The 23,788-nt window shown below is 36.3% G+C and overlaps 1 protein-coding gene across 4 annotated transcripts in view; it reads right to left on the minus strand.

Moving 5' to 3' along the window:
- The window catches only part of ATM (Serine/Threonine-kinase ATM-like protein), an 83,977-nt gene that overhangs the window by 38,765 nt on the left and 21,424 nt on the right, over window positions 1-23,788 (minus strand). For 3 of the 4 annotated variants that reach the window (XM_088106227.1, XM_088106229.1, XM_088106230.1), the window contains 14 exons: window positions 15,698-15,769; window positions 15,382-15,537; window positions 15,201-15,290; window positions 14,938-15,125; window positions 6,948-7,545; window positions 6,755-6,826; window positions 6,514-6,675; window positions 4,939-5,061; window positions 4,423-4,550; window positions 4,044-4,200; window positions 3,805-3,851; window positions 3,672-3,735; window positions 2,165-2,239; window positions 132-251 (listed from right to left, as the gene is read on the minus strand). In XM_088106227.1, the coding sequence (XP_087962353.1) occupies window positions 132-251; window positions 2,165-2,239; window positions 3,672-3,735; window positions 3,805-3,851; window positions 4,044-4,200; window positions 4,423-4,550; window positions 4,939-5,061; window positions 6,514-6,675; window positions 6,755-6,826; window positions 6,948-7,545; window positions 14,938-15,125; window positions 15,201-15,290; window positions 15,382-15,537; window positions 15,698-15,769 (2,052 nt within the window). The remainder of the gene's footprint in view (window positions 1-131; window positions 252-2,164; window positions 2,240-3,671; window positions 3,736-3,804; window positions 3,852-4,043; window positions 4,201-4,422; window positions 4,551-4,938; window positions 5,062-6,513; window positions 6,676-6,754; window positions 6,827-6,947; window positions 7,546-14,937; window positions 15,126-15,200; window positions 15,291-15,381; window positions 15,538-15,697; window positions 15,770-23,788) is intronic. The other variant, XM_088106228.1, reaches the window with a different exon arrangement.

Raw genomic sequence — 23,788 nt, forward strand, 5'->3', positions numbered from 1 at the left:
AAAACATGCAATATATAAGGCAGTGCAAATACTTGTATCACTTTTCATGGTAATGCCATCTTACTTATTTTCTAACGATAGAAATTTCATTAATAGTACCAAAGATCTCATCACTAAGAAACTGATCATACCTTGGCAACCCAATTCAGATCAGAACTGTTTTCATTGATAAGAAGAGCAGGAAGTAGCCATGGGCAGCAATATTGGAGGAAATGACCAGGATCTACATCAGGTAAGAAAAGCTGTCTTGTCTGCAAAGCAGAAACTTTTTTATTTATGGCAAAGAAATATTTCATCACAGTACAGCAAAAGAATACCACTATCAAAGTAAAAACATAGAAATAGAATTTTAGATTTGCAAACTTTATCAAGAAGAAGCTTATCTCTATCCAGGGAACAAAATAAGAGGGTAGAAAAATTATGTTTGGAATGAAATAAATCAGATGAAGTGTACATGGAGATTCCTCTTGGGTTTGATACTCAGTGGAAGAAATAAACTATGCCTCCTAAACAACGAATCATACAATCTTAAACAACCTCCAAGAGTATGGTTTGGGAGATTTACAAAACCAATGGTTTCTATAGGATGTAAGCAAAGCCAAGTACATGATACTTTATTCATAAAGCACTCCTTTATGGGCAAACTTACACTATTGATGGTCAATGTGGATGTCATGTGATTGTTCCAAAAGATAATGAAACTAAGAAAGTGGCTTCCATTAAAAAAATTGGGAGCACAATTTGAGGGAAAACTTATGTATTTATTTTTAATATAGGCTGTTTATTCAAAAAAGGGTATAATCTTCTTCCAAAGAAAATATGTACTTGATCTCTATAGAGAAAGAGGTAACTTGAGATGTAGAACCTAAAAAATTTTAAATGCCCTCTTGTGTTAAAAACCCAACATCATAGATTGGTATCAAAACTAATATATTTATCACACACGAGGCCAAACATTACTTGTGCAAATAGTGTGATAAGTTAGTTTATAGGTAATTGAAGCAAGAGTTACAAAATTCTTCTATATTTGAAGTCAAGGCTAGACAAGCAAAATGATGCAGGTTCTATTGCTGACAAAATTTGGTGAACTAGAGAAGCAAAAAACAAGATAAAGTATCTCGTTCTAGTACAAAAGATGGATTTCAAGCCCTTGCTCAAAGTGTGTGAAGAACTCTAGATGGTCATTAAAATGAAACTATGAAAAGAATAAACCTCCAATAGCTCCTACAACAAAAATTCACATCATCTCCCCTCTCTCCCCTCAACTTCATGAGACTAAATAAATTATTCTCTCACATCTAACAACCTCCCCGCTACGCTAGCTTCATTCTCTAACAACCTATCGACCTACCCATGGCACCTCAGCTTGAGGATTTCAACCCTACAATCCTATAAAACCAACTTGTAAGGTGTGGTTTGTACCCATTTATATACTGTAAACTCGCCTTATCTCTAGTCATTGTGGAATTTCCAACATATTGAAATTGACAAGCACTAGGCCTAATGATTACATCCTATTTTCCTATAGGATTTCAATTAGAAAGCATTTTCAGTGACAGGATTCCTCGGTAGATTCTAGGATCTTGTAGGAAAGTTGTTAATGATTGATATTCATGTAATAACTTGAGGGAAAGTATTAATTTCAGCATACTTCTATACAAAAAGAAATTATTAGGATAAAAAATATTCTCAATATCTCCATAATAATTAGGAAAAAATATCTTAAGAATCTTCTAATTCGTTTCAAAATACTTTCATTTCCCTTTTTAAAGGTTTTGATTATTGTAATAGAGATGATGAGAATGTAATCAGTGTAATTGTTATCAATTAAAATTACTCTTTTTTTTCTTAAATAATTGAAGTACTTCACCGGTTAGGAAATGAACTTTAAATTTAACTCAACCTTACAAATTGAATTCGAAGGTTTACACTCTCTGACATATTATCATTTAACCATATCTCTAGTTAATATAAGATCTCTAACAAACTCTTTGAAGATTTAGTAAAATTTTCTGTGGAATAAACCTAAGAAGAATACATTACCTTGTTGATGTTAAATACATATACGTGACACAACTGGCCTTCCACTGACAGGCTGTGACAGTGTACATAAATTAAAAAAGTAAAAACAAGGTGTTACCTTGAACTTCACCTCATATATTACCTCAATAAGTGCAGCTAAACTTACACCACATTCTACCCAACAAAAGAGAATTGATCCCAAAAGCTCTTCTAAGTACTGCATCAAAAAAATTTGAATTCAAAGAAACAATTACTTATTCGTAAGGGTTTTAATCTTTGAATGCATAACTAAATAATTTATTGAAAAACCATTATCACAACTAGAATGTGGTGTCGCATCTATACTGTAAGGCTTTTGCATACCCAGCATTCATAAGAAAGAGAAAAAAAAAAGCTAAAATGTTGCTATAATGCAAGTCAACTAAAGGTTGAAGACCATATTGCAGTGATAGAAACCGAATCAGATTATAGAATCCATTTGGCAATTAGGATATGATACAATAGAATAGGATAACTATACCATGTTATTGTAATTTAAAATCTGTGGCACCCACATTATGTTATATAACATTACCTTATCACTTATATTACTGTGTCCCAGTGATGTATCTCTTATCCTAAAGGGACATATAGATTAGGTTCGACATGATAGGTTAAAATTTCTTACTCTATGTGATCTAAATAACATTGACTCCTAAATTTAAATTATAATAGCAACTAAAGTACTTTTCAAGAAAAAGGTGTGAATCATAATACTAATTTCCGAAAACTTATATAATTTGTTTACAATTTCAAGAAAAAGTAACTATATAAATAAAATATAATTTTGCTAACATTAATAGATATGAGAAATTAATTTATATAATACGTACCGTAATTTTTATTTAACATATCATCTTATATCAATTAGCATTTATATTAATATAATATATTAAATAACTATTATTATAATATTAGTTATAATTTTAATATCTTATATAGAGTTTTAAGATACAAAAAATAGTTATATAAATAAATATAATATTCTATAGTTTAGCTAAAACTATGTTTTTCACAATTTCCATAATGTTTAAAATATAAATTAAAAGTCAACCTTTAGAAAATGATATGTAATTGTAATGAAAATTTATCATTTTAACATAATTTATATCCTGGCATATTATGTAGTTTGTTATCCTTTGCCACTAGATAGGGTAAGATTAACTTATCCTGGTGTTATCCTATATGTCAATAATTTATCATACGTTATTCTCTTATCCTATCATATCATGTTCAACAAATCAATCATTGAATATTTACTAAAGAAAAGCCTTTATTTACTCTAAATTCAAGAATGCCCACACACTTTATGTTCATTTATTGTCTCTCATTAGCGTTTAGCTCATGACAATGCTTCCATCCTTGATTATTTATTTGTACTTCTTTTCTCCTTTACCATTTTGGAGCACATACATTATGTGCTGTACTCATTTAAAATTTTTGTTCATGAAAAATACTATAACCAAAATTCTGTGTAACAATCAATTTTTTCTCTTGTACAAAAGTGCCTTTGGATCTCAAGCACATTCAAAAAATACCGAGATGTAGACATACAGGCAAAGCATATGTAACTAAAATCTCAACTAGAGAAATAGCATAGCATTAATTACCTTCATTCTAGTCAGATACTGAAGCTCTCTAGACAGATTGTCGAGTACTGCATAGACTAATTCCCTAAAAGAAACTGCACAATATAAGAACCTACAGTGAAAGCTTTATAATGGAAAGGAAAAATACCTTTACCTATGAGAAGGATCAATGGCCGAAACCACACATATCATGAAAACAGCCTGCATAATGGTAACAAGGGTCACCAAGTACTCACAGGGCTTTGTATAATTCATATGAATGTGTATACAAATATAGTAAAATAAAAGGAAATCCAGAACATGTATCATATACATCAGAATAACATTTCCCAGGGACAGGTGGTACAGAACAATACAAGAAGATAAAAACAAAATCCATAATCAATAGTTTACCTCTAACTCAATTTTCTCACTGTGTAAAGCAAGATGCATGAGAGTAATCACAACAGTTTCCATTATAGCTTGAGGCTGAGGACCAGCACCTAGCACCTCCTTTGCATGGATGACTTTTCCTTTGGAGTAGACAACCATCTGAACACCGAAATTCAAACTGGAAAAACAACAACAAAAACATAAATTGAAGGTTTAATGACTAACAACAACCTATGCTCACATGAAAACACAAATAGCTTTTAACTACTATTTAATTAATAGCAGAAACTAATACCCAAAACCTCCCAAAAAACCCCTTGCAAAGGAAGGTATTATATTAAAAATGACTAAATTGTCCTAGATAAATAAACTACATGCAACCATTTAAAATGCAACCCACCAAATGTCCTGAAAGAGCTCTTCATGACCATCCCATGTCTGGAAAAGAATACGGATCCTCCTTGCCAAGAATAACCGAACTCGATAGTCCATATCCTTAAGCATAAGAAGTAAGCGTTCTATCATAGTCTGTCAAAACAGAAGTAATGGAATCACAAGCATTGAACTAAAAAGAAATAAAGCTAGTTCTAAAAGTTATTAGTAGAGAGAAATGTAGAGGTAGAACGAAACAACATCTCACAAAATTCTCATCCATGAAGTGTACAAGATTAAAGAGTTAGCCGGGAAAGGGATCTTCCTTAAAGAAACGGAAAAGATGATCAACACTCTCGAGTTCAATTAACCAGCCTTTGGTTATCTTGAGCACGTCAATGCATGGCATTGCCAATATTATCTACTTCACATCAATCCAAGTTATCTATTTATTATGTTTATTCTCTCTATCATGCCATTAAGACCACTGCACTAGGCCCAGTAGGACCATGGAAATTCTAGGCAAGAAAAATCTAAAAGTCACCTGACCAATTTGAGGATCGAGCAAAACAAGATTGCAAATGGAATCAATAAGCTTCACCCGTCCAAACCAATCAAGATCAACCTCGGAAAGTTTATGCACAACATTTCCTAGTGACAGAAAGCACTGCAAGAACAAATTAATTGATATGTCAGTTTGCGTAAGAGATTTAAAATTTCTTTCGTTACTTTTCTAACCAAAAGCCATGTTTACTTAGATATTAAGTCTGGAATGAAAAGAGAAGTAGGTTAGAGTAATAGACTAGACAGCTCCATTATGACAATGTAAAGACATTATATGTAGTAATAGAAAAATCCAGTTATCACACAATAAAACAACATTTGTTTTGTTTTGTACATGTCCCTTTACCGATGACTCTAGATATGACTACTTGATTTTTACTCTTCCCTCTACTAATTGTATCTGAGAACTATCATTGTTAATACAAATATGAGAACTTAAGACAGGAGAATTAAGCTCTCTAAAATAATATTTTCTCTTTTTATCTATCTGAAGTGTATCTCTTTTGGAAGGGGAGGACTAGAAATAGACGAGGGTGTGGTGATCAAAGACATACTTAAAAGTCTAATTGTAAAAGAATGATTCATACTCAAGAAAATTGTTTCTTACCTAAACCTTCTGCATCTCACAATACACACATAGTCAAATATTATGGATAATGCAATCAGATCCTTGAGATCCTATTTCTGGTAATACCTCATCGCTATTTCTTCTCCTAAATTTCCTAACCCAAACCTTAGCCTATGGAACCAAAGTTGTTTATCTTGGAGTTAGTAAATCCCTTTCTCCTTCTTTAACCTTATCTCTTTAAGTCAATTAACTAAATCAATAAATTGTTTTGTAACCTTTGATGTCAAATCAATTGTAACATAGTGTTTCCTAAAAGGACAACACATAGAATTGAGTATCATTTTGTCCAAGAAAATTTGCACCAAGTTTGTCAGCTACAATCATCAATTTGAAGATATTTTAACAATGTTTGAGACGACCTCAAATTCAATTTATACGCTCCAAGCATGAAACATACAATTTGTATGCTCCATTTTGAGGAAAAATCTTAGAATTGTAGGGTTAAACTCTATTATATTTTTCTTTCTCTTTCCTTTAGCCTCTATTGTAAGCCATTGATCCTTATATATATACATACATATATATATATATATATATATATATATATATATATATATATATATATATATATATATATATATATATATATATATGCGTGTGTGTGTGTGCGCGCGCACGAGTGTGCGCATGTAAATGAATCTGAGTCAGCATAGAGACCCAAGTTAAGATCTCTCAAGTTCTTTCTCTCATTTGTACTCTTTCAAGTATACACTTGAGATCAAAATAGCAGACATCCTACTACCACTACCCCACTAAAGTGCCCCTCTACTATCTGCTATTGACTACTACACTATTATAGAATCCTATGCCTAAAATTTTCTTTTTCAAATCATATTTATTTTGTATACACGATCAAAGAAAATGAATAGACTTGTGTCCCTAGAAGCCAATCGAGACCAAAATCCATAAACAAAAATTCATAGGTACCTGTTTAGTTTCCACTTCCGCTAAATACAGGCCACTTTTTTCCTTACCAATAGCATCCAGGGATGATAAGTTAATCAGTAAAGTATGAGCAGCAATCAATACAGAATCACAAGCAATCTTGAATCCAACTTGCTCAACAATTATATCATTCATTAGATTCACCTACAGAGAGCACAACGAACCTAGATGTTATTTTTTTCAGTTTCATATAGTTTAAAGAAATTTATACTCATTTTCATACCAAATCAATAAATTGTCCAGAAGAAGACCAGAGAGGATGTTGACAGAGATGATACAATATTTTCCCACGCACCTGAATTTTGAAAAGAACCAAAATAAAATAAGTTAAGAACTATTCAATCAGAAAGAAAATATTAATATTTTACTAGTAAATTCATGAACACACTGCGGTTATTACTGTGTGAAAATTCTACCTTAGGATCATTTTCTTTCTCCATTAACTTAAAGAGGACATCCCAGGTAAGAAGAGAAGCAGAAAAAAAACTGGAAATCACTGATATCATGCTCATTTTCCACTTCTCTGCAGAAGATGAAACATCGCTGCCTACTTTGTTCCCAACCGCTAAACAATCAACCTCTCTAGAATCATCATTAACATCCAATTCCATGTCCATAATCCTGCTCATACTTTTGTCACTCGGAAAAGAACTTTGAATACTATCAGTAGCAGCGATATCTTGTATGATTGTATCATTCTGAAGGTTCATCAGATGCTGAGAATAACTTTCATATAGATTAACAAAAGCTTTCAAGAGTCTCTCCACAGATTGGATTAACTGACTAAATGGGGCACAGCCCATCAAATTCTGATCCCTCATTTTGATACATACAGGGGATGAAAGAAAACAATGCACGGAAGAAACAAGAGGACTTAAATCATCACAAGTAGGATCACAACCTAAGCAACTAATAGCCTGGAGGTCAATATCTTCTTGAATAATTCTTACAGCATTGTCAAGCATCAATTGCAAGTGTTGGCTTAATTTAGAAGAAAATGAAACATTAATTTTCCTGAAACAGCACAATCATGTATGAAAGTGAAAAACAGGAATAGGGTAAATAATTATGAAAATCAGATGAAAGGAGTGTCATGAGTAAAAACAATTATAGTTTGGGTTTCTAACATTAGCATTTATTGGAATAATCCAGCAACAAAAGATGAGGGAAAAAACCCAAAACCATAAAGAAGCTATCATATTAAACAATCTACTTTTCAGGTGCTAGAAAAATGTGAATTCAAAACAGAAAATGTTCCAAAATATTTAGCCTACTATTTTTCATTATTCTTGAAAATAAAAATTGTAACTAATTCCTCACATAGTATTTTCACTAAACCAAAATCATAAAATCCATATGGGCCTCTATGGTTTTGAGAAAACATTATTATTTTCATTGTCTTGATTTCTTAAATTCAATTCACTAAACCAAATTCATATTGACATAAATTAGTAGCTTCTCCAGCAAATTCTAGTGGAAAGACAAGGATAGCCTTTTTTGTTGAACTGCACCAAGAAAGATTGCATGCATTTTGTGATCACTGTCAAACCATAGGACATGATCAAAGACATTACAGAAGATTAGCAATCAAAATAACAGCAGGTTACAACTGGCAAGAAAAATCAAAATTCAGGGATCAAAGAGACTGTTAATGAAAGAATTTATTCAGAATAATGATCAGCCCCTTTGTGATGACAGATCAAAATTTTTCATTACAATTGTTAATGAAGTTCAACCCAGGAGACAGGCTAAAAAGAGGACTTTCGGGGTTGTTTCGAAAATACTCTCAATGTGGTTCACATGTTAGATCTACATGTCTATCTAAACCAGAGAAATTTGTGCAACAGATGGAAACAATTTCCTTCCTAGTACAGCAAAATGACAGGATAGATCAAATGAAAGGTTAGGTCAACTCATGTCGAAGCAAGATCTCAGCCTGCTAACTCTTTGCTCAATTTTATGTAGCATCCCTTTCCAAGATATTGTAACCTATGAGTGACTGTAACTAAGGTAGCTTTCCAACACCACGTGACTATTTCCCTATTTTTGCCCTTTTTTGTACACCATCCAAACAGGATGTCCTCTATCTTTTTCTTTTTATCCTCTTCAACTAGTTACTAGTACAAAATAGGATTGATTTTTATTATTCTAAATCATAAAAAATACAATTTCATACCATCTATTTGTAACAATCTAATTCTCCTAAAAAGGGAAATAGGGAAACAAAATAAAATAGAAGATATTACATCTATTTTCCCTAATTAGGAAGATTCTAAAGATATCTTCTCTAATTACAACACTTTCCCTCAAGTTGGTAAATGAATATCAATCATTTCCAACTTGCCTACAAGATCTTGAAATCTACCCGGAGGAAGCCCTTTTGTAAAAATATCTGCTATTCGAAGTTCCGTAGGAACATGAGTTGTAATCACAAAGCCTCTGTCAAGATTATCTTTGATGAAAGGTTTGTCAATCTCAATGTGTTTGGTTCTATCATGTTGTACTAGATTATGGGCTATGCTCATGGCAGACTTATTGTCACAGTGTAGTTGCACCGGGTTATCCACTTTGACTTTAAGATCATCCAAAATGATTTTCATTCACAGTCCTTCACACATTCCTTGAGCAAGAGCTCGAAATTCAGCTTCTGCACTAGAACGGGATACTCTATCTTGCTTTTTACTTCTCCATGTTACCAGACTATCTCCAAGAAACACACAATACCCAGAAGTAGATTTTCTGTCAGTAATAGAACCTACAAAGTCAGCATCAGTATATATCTTCATAGTCAATGTGATGGCATACCCCTTACCAAGACCTAGCACATTCATGAAGAGTTGGAGGCATCTATGGAAGATGGGCCTAGACTCTTTCTCTTGGGCCATCTTAAGTCATCAGAAAATTTAGTAGAGTAAGAATAATTTTGGGCCTTGTATTTTGAGCCATGTAGTCTAGATTTTATTTGGGCTTTGTATTTTGGACCAAGCAGTCTAGATTTTATTTGGGCTTTGTATTATGGGCCTAGTAGTGTAGGACTTCAATTGGGCCTTGTATTTTGGGCCAAGTAGAATAGGATTTTGACTAAAAAAGTCAACAAAGGGTCAAGGCCCAAAGTTGACTATGCTTGGACCTCCAAAATAGGTGTGTTGACCAAGGGGTCAACATTTTGGATAAGCTTGGAGAATAAGGGAGAAGAATTTCGTCCTAGACATGTGGAAGCTTCCCACTGGAGAGTTTTCCTCCTAGTTAGTGGCCATATGTCACTCTAGGAATGGAGAGTTTTTCCATAGATAGTGGCCACATGTCACTCTCTCATTTGAGAGGATTTTTGCCACTTGTCTCCCTCCTATTGAAGAGGATTTCTCCTTGCTCTCCAAGACAACCAAGGTGGCTCTTTTAGGTTAAAGTTTTAGCCCATTTTGAGACACCTTAGCCTATAAATAGAGCTGCTCTCCATCATGTAATCACCTTTGATTTAGAGTAAAGTTATGCTGCCATTTTTGTGCCATACTACTCTTTTAAGGTCACCCTAGGCTAGAGCAACCCAAGTGGCCTCCTCTAGCCACCTTCCTCCAAGAGTTCGCCCAACCTCTCTTAGAGAACCCTTAAACATATCTTCCCTCACCATACAACTCACCAAAACCATGAGCTATCAACACCTTTCACCACCACCAAATTCCGCAAACTTCATCCATGAACTTACGCCTTGATTTGCTTCTAGATTTGGCTTGTCCTAGTTAGAGCATTGCCATCTTTTGGTATCAAGAGCTTTGGTTCTTCAACAGCTAAGTCTTTTGGTGCTTATCTATCCTTTATTCTTCCATGTCATTGATGTTATTTCCATACTTGTCTTGTTGTGTGTTTTTTTTTTCATCTATCATTTGTTCTGGCAGCAAACTGTGACGATTTTCAAACTTAAATTGCATCTAGCTCAGTTGTCCAAAAAATACATAAAATTAATCAAATGAAAGCCCTTTGAGTCTAGTTTCCAACAAAAAAATAATCACTTCATTTGGAGTTCTGTGTAGAATGTTATATGTAAAACCCTCCGCAAAGGTCAAAGCTGCAAGGATGTTGTCGTTAGCATTTTTTCAAGTTCGTTTTTGGTAGTTTTGGCTACTTTTTGTGCCTTTTCTCTTTTGAGTCATTCCTTACTGTTTTGTTGGGTCTTTTATTGATTTATATTTGGTGCATTTCATTGATTGAGTAATTTATCTTTTAATGCCAATTTTCCTATTTCATCATCTCCTACAATAATCATATTATCCACATAGACAAGCAATAAAGTGAGTTGACCTGTAGAAGAGTGCTTTATGAATAGAGTGTGCTCTCCTTTGCTTTGTCTGTATCCCAAGGAAACGATTGCTTTTGTAAATCTTTCAAACCATGCTCTAGGAGATTGCTTAAGCTCATACAATGTTTTCTTCAGGAGGCGTACCTTGATTCTTTAGTTTTTCACGTCAACGCCTGGGGAATCTCCATGTACACTTCCTCTTCTAGATTTCCATGAAGAAAGGCATTCTTCACATCCAGCTGGTGTATGTCCCATCCAAAATGAGCAGCCAAAGCGAGAATAACTCGAACTATATTCATCTTTGCCACTGGGACAAATGTGTCCGCATAGTCAATCCCATACGTTTGGGTATATCCTTTTGCCACCAATCTAGCTTTATATCTTTCTATTGTCCCATTTGCCTTATGTTTCACTGTGAATATCCATCTACACCCTACTGCCTTCTTGTCTCTTGGCTTATCAACAATCTCCCAAGTTGAATTTCTTCCTAATGCATTCATCTCTTCTTTCATGGCTTGATTCCAATGTTCAAGTTTCATGGCCTCCTGGATTGAGGTAGGAATTTTTGTGCCATCAATGGCAGCAATAAAACTTCTGTGCTTATCAGAGAGATTGTTAGTGCAAACATACTATGAAATAGCATATTTAGCACATGATCTTTTGTCCTTTCTCAATGCAATGGGTAAATCCTCAGTAATACTTACCTCCTCCTCATTGATATCTTCAGGGATCCTCACCTCCGGAGTAGACAATTTTTCTTGCTCGTGAGTCAAAGTGGGTTGTTCTCTTCTTTCATATTTTTTGCCAAAAAATTTGTCTTCCTCTTCTTCCTCATTGTGGACTATGGTAGCTTCATTGCTCAGGTCTTGGGCATCCTGTAAAGACAAACACGGTAATGACAAGAAGGAGACTTCATCCACTTCAAGTGCTTTCTCCCCCTGAAGTGGTGGACTGACATAAAAGGATTTTGTTTCATGAAAGGTGACATCCATGGTGATAAAGATGCGACGACTCTAAGGATGATAACATTTGTACCCTTTTTTATTAGAAGGATACCCAATAAAGACACATTTAAGAGCTCTGGGATCTAATTTACCCCGGTTAGGATGATGAGAGTGAACAAAAACAACACATCCAGAGACTCGACAAGGTAGACTCGTTATTAGGGAAGAAGAAGGAACAAAAGACAATAGAGGCTCTATAGGACTAATGCCATTTAACAAACGAGTGGGTAACCTATTGATGAGATATGTGGCAGTTAACACAGCTTCTCCCCAGTAATTTTTTGGAATAGACATTTGAAAAAGAAGAGCTCTAGTTACTTCAAGAAGATGACGATTCTTTCTTTCAGCAACCCCATTTTGTTGAGGGGTATTAACACAGGTTAGTTCATGAACAATACCATTATGAGACAAAATTGAGAAATTCATGATTCACATATTCAGTACCACTATCAGACCTAATTCTTTTGATATTTTTTCCAAATTGAGTTTGGACAAGGCGGAAAAAATTAACAAAAATTTGAAAAACTTCGGATTTATTTTTCATAAGGTATGTCCATGTAACACGGGTACAATCGTCAATAAAGATAACGAACCATTTGGCTCCAGAAATAGAATCTATGACAGGACCCCAAACATCAGAATGAATTAAATCAAATGAAGAAATACTCTTTTTATTACTAATAGGATGAGATGCACGATGGTGTTTTGACAATTGACAAATATCACAATTAAAAGACTCAACAGACTCCTTGGTAAACAAATGGGAAAACAAGGACTTGATAAGAATAAATGAAGGATGCCCAAGCCTTTGATGATGTAACCATATTTGAGATTTTGTCCACGTCTCAAATGTAGCTTGTTGACTCATGATTTGTGTGTTGCTTTGGTCATCAAACTCTAAAACATACAACCCACTCTGCTCCTTAGCAGTTAAAATCATCTTTCCTGTGGCAACGTTCTGAAAAACACAATAAGTTGGAAAAAATGTTACTGAACAATTTAAATCCTTTTGTGAGTTTTTGCACAGAGATAAGACTAGTAGCTAATTAAGGAATATGTAAAACATCCTTCAATACAATAGATGAGTCCAAAATTATATTCCCAGAGCCGCATATAGGTTGTTCTTTATTTCTTTTACCATATGAGTCGAAGGACACACTAAAAGGTGTCATATGATCAGTTGCACTGGAATCAAGGATCCAAATACCTTGAGACACATGACCAACAGTATTGAGACAAATCTTACCTTTTATGGACAGAGTACATGATCCAGAGGGCTTACTCATTCATTCAACCATTGCTTTCAAATGCTCAAGTTCCTCCTCATAAGCTTTCATATCAAGATCTAGTGGTGGTTTTAATGAAAAAGTACTCTGTAAATCATCCCATATTTCTTTTGCAGAAGAATGAAACATATAATTTCTACTTATCTGAGGAATCATGGATTGCTACATTCAAGTCATAATTAATGAATCTTCATTGTCCCAAATAGAAAAATAGTCTGGTTTTGGTCCTCCTCCATCTATGTGATCAAGTCTTGAACGACCCTTGAGAATCCTTCGAATAAATTGGCTCCATTGTAAGAAATAACGACCATCCAACCGACAGGTAGTCCCAATATTTGGAAGGTCATTAGGACCCAAAGGAATAATTTTTACTTCAGACATTCCATAGAACACAACCAGGGGGCTCCGGTGACCTTTCCCGAGCCGACGACGATGTGTGGATCACACCGAAAAAAAAGGAGTAGAACTTAAAACTCAGATCTACTCAAATATAGGCCAAACGGGTTGTCACCGACCCTAGGAAAAGACTCAGGAGGCTCCAGCAACTCTGTCTGTGGCGGCGGTAGCAACGGGTCTCATCAGAGGTGAGTGCGTGGGCTACACGCGTCGACGATGGTGGCGGCGCGTGGCGGCTTCTCTCCCGGAGCGACTTCCCACGTTGTGGTCACTGGTGTTGGGCGCACCTTTCTGTCCTATCAAGACCCCAACCAGCAACGACAACAGCAGCAGTGGTGAACAGCGGCGATAGTGCGATTGTGCAACGGAATGGAGCTCCAAGATCGGGAGCTCTCATACCAAGTAGAAAATAGGACTGATTTTTATTATTCTAAATCATAAAAAATACATTCTCATATCCTCTATTTGTAACAAACTAATTCTCCTAAAAAGGAAAATAGGGAAACTAGAGAAACAAAATAAAATAGAAGATTATACATCTATTTTCTCTAATTAGGAAGGATTCTAAAGATATATTCTCTAACTACAACATTACTACCAATATATCATTTGATCATAGAGGCTCTGAAACCATGTATGACCAACAATCCCAAAAGCTTGGTTTACTAGATAAAGAGACATGAATGGATTTATGTAACATCTCCAACAAGATGGGAGGACATTTGTTTCTCTGAGGGCTTTGGCATCTAGTTATTGTCTCACTGTAGAAGAACTTTGACTCTCTTCTAAATACAATAAAAATCTCTTTGAACCTGAATTGTACTGGGCTTCTTAGTTTTATGATTTTTTTCTCTGATTTTCAGGAAAGGAAATCTCTACTTCCATGAGCATTAGAAGATATTAGTGAAGCTAAAAGTATGGTATCATTTCTCCTCCTACAAGCTAGAAGTAAATTTAATATCAAATTTATAATAATAAACTAAAATAAGACTTCCAATTGCATTTCATTCAAGTATTATGTAGCAGCAAACCCAAACCTTCCCGCAGAAAGTTCACTCACATTCACACTAATTACCAACTTCAATACCTATTGAAAGTTCACTCACATTCATATTAATTACCAACTTCAATACCTATTAAAATATGGGTGTAAATATTGCACATTTACTGTACAATAAATATAGATTGATTTGATAATAGATATAGATTTGTTTATAAGAAATCCCTAAAAGTAAGGGATTGTGATTAGGAGTTTATTTGGCAGATTTGCTCCAAATTTACAGGCTTTATGTCTGGATATTTATTTCCTTTATTTAAGGAGATATATTTTTACAGTTCTACTTGATCAAATTAGCAAGCACAAACACCAGTTCTTTGTTACCAAATGCAGACAAAATAGAAAAATAATGACCCAAATGTGACAAACCTTGTGAAAAAACAACCATAAAGTAGGTTAGACAGGAGAGAACATATCAATAAAGTATCAGGCAGATGCCTCTTGTTAATCTCCTCTTCCACCAAAGCTCCAAGAATAGAGGTCTCCATTTCATGCAATAGCTTATCACTTATTTCCCGTGAAACCCGAAAAGGTGGACATATTTTCACTTGGGTGGCCTGAAATTGAAATTTTGTAAGCCAAAAATCACAAATTTTAACAAAGACAAGCTTCTTTATGTGAGGGCACCAAACCTCAACTTTGGACATCTTTTCAATTTCTGCGAGAACTTCCACAGAGCAATCCAAAAAATCAAGAACACATTGGTATTTAGGGTCTTCAAACTACAGTTAACATTATGATTAAGCTTTTAGTGACAGTTTAATCAAAACTAATAAATAAATATTAGTACAGGAAGATGTAGCTAGGGTATACCTTATGAGAATCATCTTGAGCATCAGTGACATCAAAATAATTGTGAGCCAAAGGAACTTCTTTAAAGCATTGTGTAAAAGGAACAAAACCTATACAAAGTGCATATATAGCACTAGGAATGAGAAAAGTCATCTGCTCATTCAACATAGAACAACCCTGCATAATAAGGAACAAATAAATGCAAGTAAAGCAATGGTGCATGATGCCTTCCTCCCACATGTAATGGGTTTGGCCATTAAATTTGTTTACACGTGTTTTCCTTAACACACAGTGAAGATTAAAATATTTTGCTCATAACAATTTTACGGAACCAAACCTTCCAATTAAGATGGCACAAAGTTGCTCTTAAAAGGCTTTTCCTCATATGTAACATATCTTGGGGTTCAGACTGCACATTATGGGAACAGTAAATTAAGTGAAAAAGGCCTGTAGTTTACCCATACACATACATTTGCAAAACATCATCTTCAATAAGCAAAAACAAACAGTGTATTACCAAGGAATATAAGAATCAATACTGAAATGAATAATATACAAGCTTAAATCTTTCACTGTTCTCCTAGATCTAATTTTCCTTCCCCTGCCCACTTGTTCGTGTCCTCTTTTAGACTTCTTAATCATGGCCCTATCACTACTCCATTAATCAAATCAAAAACTTGGAAAAAGGGCTAGATGAGGTTTGACCTACACCAAACTATGATTGATTGATTTGATACCAGTCCTTTGATCTTAAATCCTGTAAACTTAATCAGCAGAAAAACATGCATTACCTTCTGGCTATACTTGTCAGACATCCATGGTTATTATGAATACCAATAAATGTTAGAAAACGTATCAGAGGAGCTGTTACCAAGCCACAAAAGGTGTCTACAGTATATATTAAGAGTATCCGAGATAAACAAGTTGAAAATAAGACTTATTTTATTATTCTCAATCATAAAAAATACATTCTCATACCCTCTATTTGTAATAATCTAGTTCTCCTAAAAAGGGAAATAGGAAAAATAAAATAAAATAAAAGATTATGTATCTATTTCCTCTAATTAGGAAGATTCTAAAGATATTATCTCAAATTACTATACTCCCCCTCAAGTTGGTAAATGAATATCAATCATTCCCAACTTGCCTACAAGATCTTGAAATCTACCCGGAGGAAGCCCTTTTGTAAAAATATCTGCTATTTGAAGCTATGTAGGAACATGAGTTGTAATCACAAAGCCTATGTCAAGATTATCTTTGATTAAATGTCTGTCAATTTCAATGTGTTTGGTTATATCATGCTGTACTGGATTATGGGCTATGCTCATAGCAGACTTATTGTCACAGTGTAGTTGCATCGGGTGCTCCACTTTGACTTTAAGACCATCCAAAATGATTTTCATCCAGAGTCCTTCACACATTCCTTGAGCCAGGGCTCGAAATTCAGCTTCTGCACTAGAACGGGATACTCTATCTTGCTTTTTGCTTCTCCATGTTACCAGACTATCTCCAAGAAATACACAATACCAAGAAGTAGATTTTCTGTCAGTAATAGAACCAGCATAGTCAGCATCAGTATATATCTTCATAATCAATGTGTCTTCCCTTTAGAATAATAGCCCCTTTCCTGGACTTGACTTCAAGTATTGGAGAATTTTGTCAACTGCTTGCATGTGTCTCTCTCTTGGATCATGCATAAATTGACTCACTACACTAACTGCATAAGCAATGCCTGGTCTTGTGTGTGATAGATAAATCAATTTTCCCACCAATCTCTGATATTGGGCTTTCTCTACAGGAGCACTTTCTTGACTTCCAATTCTGTGAGGTTCTACATCCCAGCTTTCCTGTTTCTTTGAGGAGATCAAGTTCATATTTCCTTTGGGAGATGAAAATTCCGTTCTTAGAGTAGGCAACCTCTATTCCAAGAAAATATTTGAGTTTTTCTAGGTCTTTCATTTCAAATTGAGCTGCCAAATTTTATGTTTCATCATCTCCTGCAATAATCATATCATCCACATAGACAAGCAAAAGAGTGAGTTTACCTGTAGAAGAGTGCTTTATGAATAAAGTATGATCTCCTTGGCTTTGATTGTATCCCAAGGAAACCATTGCTTTTGTAAATCTTCCAAACCATGCTCTAGGGGATTGCTTAAGACCATACAATGCTTTCTTCAGGAGCCATACCCTTTTTCTTTCTTTTTTCACTTCAAAACCTGGGGAATCTCCATGTACACTTCCTCATCTAGATTTCCATGAAGAAAGGCATTCTTCACATCCATATGGTGTAAGTCTCATCCAAAATGGGCAGCCAAAGCGAGAATAACTCGAACTGTATTCATCTTTGCCACTGGGGCAAATGTCTCCTCATAATCAATCCCATATATTTGGGTATATCCTTTTGCCACCAATCTAGCTTTATACCTTTCTATTGTCCCATTTGCCTTATGTTTCACTGTGAATATCCATCTACACCCTACTGCCTTCTTGTCTCTTGGCTTATCAACAATCTCCCAAGTTGAATTTCTTTCTAATGCATTCATCTCTTCTTTCATGGCTTGATTCCAATGTTCAAGTTTCATGGCCTCCTGGATTGAGGTAGGAATTTCTATGGCATCAATGGCAGCATACAGGTATACCTTGACCATTTGCAACTGTAATAAGTTCTTCTTTATTGCTTTTTCCATATGAGTTGAAATACCCAGTAAAAGGTGTCACATGATCAGTTGCACCCGAATCAAGGATCCAAATACCTTGAGACACATGACCAACAGTATTGAGACAAATCTTACCTTTTATGGACAGAGTACATGATCCAAAGGGCTTACTCATTGATTCAACTATTGCTTCCAAGCGCTCAATTTTCTCCTTATAAGCTTTCATATCAAGATCTGGTGGTGGTTGTGGATTAGACTGGGAAGGACTAGATTGATTGGTGGCTTCCCGTTCTAAGGTAGTATGATTTACCCATCTTTGAGTAGGCCCATTGTTGTTTCCCATGCGCTAGAGATCATTCTTTCTTCCATGGAGTTTGAAGCATGTTTCCATGGTATGTCCAGATCTTTTACAGTATAAACAATAATCCCCATGAGTACCTCTTTCAAACGTCTTTCCTCCAGCATTTGTTCCCTTGTAGACTCCCTTTCCAATTGCCATGGCAGAGCCTGTGTTGGAATCCCTCCATGAAGCATGACAGTTCTCCGAGTTTCTTCTCCTCTTAACATAAAAAAAAAGTTCTGACAGGGGTGGTAATTTTTCTCTTCCAAAAATTTGAACCCGGATTCGGTCGTACTCATGATTCAGGCCCAGGAGAAATTTAAAGATTTTTTCCCCTTCAATGAATTCAGCAAGAGCGGCAGCATCTGTTTTACACATCTTTATTGTTTGGATTTGATCGAGTTCCATCCAAAGACCATTCAGGATTTCGTGATATTCTGATACGGAAAGGGAGCCCTGTTTTGTATTAAATATCCTGTTCTTGATGTCATAGTAAGCAGCAAGATCCTTTTTTAATTAAAAAGTACTCTGTAAATCATCCCATATTACTATTGCAGAAGAATGAAATATGTAATTTTTCCTTATCTCAGGAATCATGGATTGCCACATCCAAGTAATAATTAATGAATCTTCCTTGTCCTAAATTGAAAAATGAGGATCGTCTGGTCCTGGTCCTCCTCCATCTATTTGATCAAGTTTTGAACAACCCTTGAGAATCCTTAGAATAAATTGGCTCCATTGTAAGTAATTCTGACCATCCAACCAAGAGGTACTTCCTATATTTGGTAGGTCATTAGGTACCCCCAAAGGAATACTTTTTTTTTCAGACATCCCGTACCGAAGAAAAAAAAGAGCAAAAATCTTCAAACTCATATCTACTCAAATAAAGGCCAAACGGGTCATCACCAACCCTAAAAACAGACTCAGGAGGCTCCGGCGACTCTTCAGTGGCGTCGACGGTGAGTGGGTCACACCGAGAAAATAGAAGCAAAACTTAAAACTCATATCTACTCAAATACAGCCAAAATGAGTCGTCACCAACCCTAGGAATAGACTCAGGGGGCTCCGGCGACCCTGTCTGTGGCGGCGGCGGTGAGTGGGTCTCGCCAGAGGTAGGCGCATGGGTTACAAGCGCCGGCGACTATGGCGGCTCCTCTCACGGAGTGACTTCCGGCATTGTGATCGCCGGTGTTGGGCGCACCTTTCTGCCCTATCAACGACCCCAACCGGCGACGGCGACAGCGGGGTTGGTCGGACAGCAGCGGCGGTGCGACTTGGTGCAGCGGAATCAAGCCCCAAATCAGGAGCTCTGACACCAAGTTGAAAATAAGACTTATTTTATTATTCTCAATCATAAAAAATACATTCTCATACCCTCGATTTGAAAAAATCTAGTTCTCCTAAAAAGGGAAATAGGGAAACTGGGAAAACTAGGAAAAATAAAATAAAATAAAAGATTATGTATCTATTTCCTCTAATTAGGAAGATTCTAAAGATATTATCTCAAATTACAACAAAACACATAATAAAAATATAACATGAAATGTGGCAGGGGGTTCCATGATGCAAAAGAAGACTTTTGCTGAAGTCTTTCATAAAACATGTGACTTACCTCTCAGCCAATTGCCTATACCTTGCATTAAAAGTAATTTTGTCCCAGTTCAGGTCACAGAGCATAACTATCTAGTTGGTCTCACTCGCATGGCAGAGCTATTCTCAACAAGCGTCATAAACCCTATACACTTCATGACCTTGGTATCAAACAAAGATTGTTTGTTTCACTTTAAGCCCCCTTAAGGATATGCATCGTGCACTTGCTTTTAGAATACGAAACTTAACCAAGGAACCCTTACAGTCATTGCATGATCACAAGCAAGTAAAACACCAGAAGATCAATTGCAAGAATTTTTCTTTGCAGGGCTGCAATCTAACATTCAGAATTGGTTGCCACAACAGGATCTAAAGAAACGTGATTAGAGATTCACAAAGTGCTCTAATTGTGGGAGAAAGGTCAGCAATGAAGAATCACACTCTCTGTAGGGAAGAAAAAACCAAAACGGAAGGGAGATTCGTAACAGAAAAATATAGTATGATGGAGGAAGGGGATGCAACAATTAATGACATTGGAATTTTGGGATTACAAATTAATGGGTTCAGAATTTGGTATGCAAAAACCACTCTCATATCAACCACCAACCAAGGCTCTAGATCTAAACTTGCAAGCAGTAGCCCGTGGATTCCCTTCGTATGATAACACGTTGATGAAGATGACCCAAGAGATCAAGTTTCACGGTTCCAACCTTGAGGACAAGATATAATGTCTGCATAATAAAAGGAAATAGATTAGGAATTAGTTGTTAGTTGGTTAGTTGGTTGGTGGGGCCTTTATAAGAAGGCAGGGAGGTCTTGTGTCAGACACTTTTGGATAATCTTGTAGATTGAGCTTTGGCTATTTCTGAAGGGGAAACCCTCAGAGGAGAGAGTGCTCTCCTATTCTTTGTGTTCTATACAGTCTATACAATAAAGAATATTACTCTTTTGTTTCTTTTCAATTCTGGGTTCCTATCAAACACTCTCCCTCAAGCTAGTGCATACAAATCGTATGTACCAAGCTTGTTATTAATATAATCAATAAAGACTTAGTGAAAAATATACTTTTACACTTGAGTGACACCAAATTGTTAATAATTTGTTTAGACAACATAGAAGACGAAATACCAACCCAAAAGACTCTCCGAAACAACAAATCTGGGAGGTTATTCCATCTAAATCTCTTCTCACAAATCGTCGTTGAGGAATGCATTGTTGACATCTAGTGGATAAAGAGGTCATTGTTTAAGAGCCACCATGGCTATAAATAAACTAACAAAAGTCATCTCTGCCACGGGAGAAAAAGCATCTATGGAAGGGTCAAACGCAATGTGATCGTCAATCAAAACTTAAACTCTAGTACTGGTAGCGGTAGACAACACCACTGTCGGCAACGGCACGTGTAGTGGCAGAGGCAACAGAAATTTTTTTTTCCTTAAAAGGACCTGGCTCTACATACCATGTTGAATATAGTGAAAACTATATATTGGGAATAATCTCCCTTGTGTTAATATACACATATGGTCATCTATTTATAGTACAAAAAATATGAACTAAATCCAAAGTACAAATAAGAAATAATAACAAACTAACTAAAGATAAAAGATAAAAATAAGATAAAGATAATATATCAAAGACTTGACTATTCCAGCTTGCATTTGGATGTGTTAGGAAGTTAAAGGTATACGTGAGAAGGAATAAAAGAGGAGGAAATTAAAGGTGGGAAAAGATGTTAGTTTTTTAGTTGAGAGAGAGAATATAAATAAAAACAGAATAGGCTCAGAAGAGGATTATCAAATATTTTCTTTTGGACATAGACTAGACATATTTTCCAGGGGGGGAAGGGAGGCTTCCTTGGGGACACATACTTGTATTTTTCTTTCTATACAATACAGAATCAATAAAATACATACACATACATTTATCTTCTGCTGTTTTGAGTGTTGTGGTGAGAAGAGAGTGATTTGTTTTGGTTTCCTAAATAAAGGAACCTAACAGATTTCGTTCGACCTGTCAGATCTCTTTCGAAGGGTGAAGAGAGAGTGTGCGAGAAGAAGAATGGAGGGACGAGTGATGGCGATTGAGTCGATAGTGGAAGAATTGAAGGCGGAGATGCAAGCAGTAACTCACGAACTCCAAGCGTTTGGCCGCGCTCTCGGAACCAGGATCCTAGCTCCGAAGGAAGTCGTGATTCCGTCAATGCCGAACGCTAATCACGATCGCTGAAGAGCTCAAAGGATGAATCGGAAGAGGACAGAGGAGAAGTGCAACACAGTTGGATGAAGCGTGTTGAACTACCTACATTTGAAGGTGCGGATTCCATGGGCTGGATCGCAAAGGCGGAGAAATTCTTCGATCCCCAAAACGTGATGGAGAAGGAGAAGATGAAGCTTGTTTATATCTGTATGGAGGGAGGCGCTAGCTACTGGTTCCGCTTTTGGCGGAAGAAGACTAGGCATCCGACTTGGAAGATGTTCAATGACGCTCTGGCGCAGAGGTTTGGCGGACTGAATCGGGGCACCGTTTTTGAGAAACTGGCCTCCGTGTGACAAAAGGGGAGCGTCAAAGAGTACATCCAAGAGTTTGAAATCCTGGTGGCGCAAGCATCGAGAGTGAACGAGGAGCAATTATTGGGTCAGAAGTTTGTTGTTTATACTAATCAAAGAAACTTAAGGTATTTACGGGAATAGCGCATTACTACCCAAACCAGCAAAATTGGCTAGCTAAGCTACTTGGGTATTAGTTTGAAATATAATACGCGACAGGGGCATCAAATCGTGGGTTGATGGGCTATCCAGAAAAGGGGGAGAATGGAAGGAAGGAGACAAAGCACTACAGATGATATCCAGACCATATTGGTCTGAATTTCAGGAAATCGTGGAGGAGGTCGAGAAGGATGAGAGTTTAACGAAGGTGTTGGAGGAAATAAGGGCAGATCCTAATTCCCATCCTACATATACCTTAGAACATGAGATGGGCGATTACATTACAAGGGAAGGCTCGTTCTATCAGCTCAGTCTGCCTAGATACCTAGATTATTGGCAGAGTTTCATAACACTGTCACAGGAGGACATTCAGGGGTTTATAGGACCTATAGAAGGGCGACACAGTCTTTGTATTGGGTGGGAATGAAGAAGGCAGTCACAGATTATGTGGCTGCATGCCTAGTATGTCAACAGCATAAATACTTGGCATCATCTCCCCAAGGTCTTTTGCAGTCATTATCTATCCTGAAAGCAATATGGGAGGAAATCAGTATGGACTTTGTGGTGAAATTACCCAAGTCTCGTGGATTTGACATTATATTAGTGGTGGTGGAGAAACTCAGCAAGTATGGGCATTTTATCCCAATTAAGCACCCTTATACCGCAAGATCCTCAGCTGAAGTGTTTGTGAAGGAGGTGATTAAACTCCATGGGATACCTATGACCATCGTAAGGGACCGAGATTCCACTTTTGAGTGTATTTTGGCAGGAGATTTTTCGCTTGCAGGGAACACAGCTTAGGATGAGCACTGCCTATCATCCAGAGATGGATGGGCAGACTAAAGTTCTGAACAGGGTGCTATGGCATACTTGCGCTGTTTTAGTTAGGAACAACCCAAGTGTTGGAGTTTGGTGTTGCCTTGGGCTGAATACTGGTACAATACCAGTTACCAAGGAGCATCCAACTGCATACCCTTTGAAACAATTTATGGAAGACCCCCTCCCAAACTGACACGATTCATACCTGGAGAGACAATGGTGGAAGTTGCCCAAGACTTGCAAACCCGAGATGAGGCTTTGAAGCAACTGAGATATCATCTAGCCAGAGCTCAAGACCAGATGACACACTATGCCAA

Source organism: Vigna umbellata, chromosome 2, assembly GCF_029865625.1.
Source record: "Vigna umbellata cultivar VRB3 chromosome 2, Vumbellata_1.0, whole genome shotgun sequence".
In the NCBI taxonomy this organism is placed as follows: Eukaryota; Viridiplantae; Streptophyta; class Magnoliopsida; order Fabales; family Fabaceae; genus Vigna; species Vigna umbellata.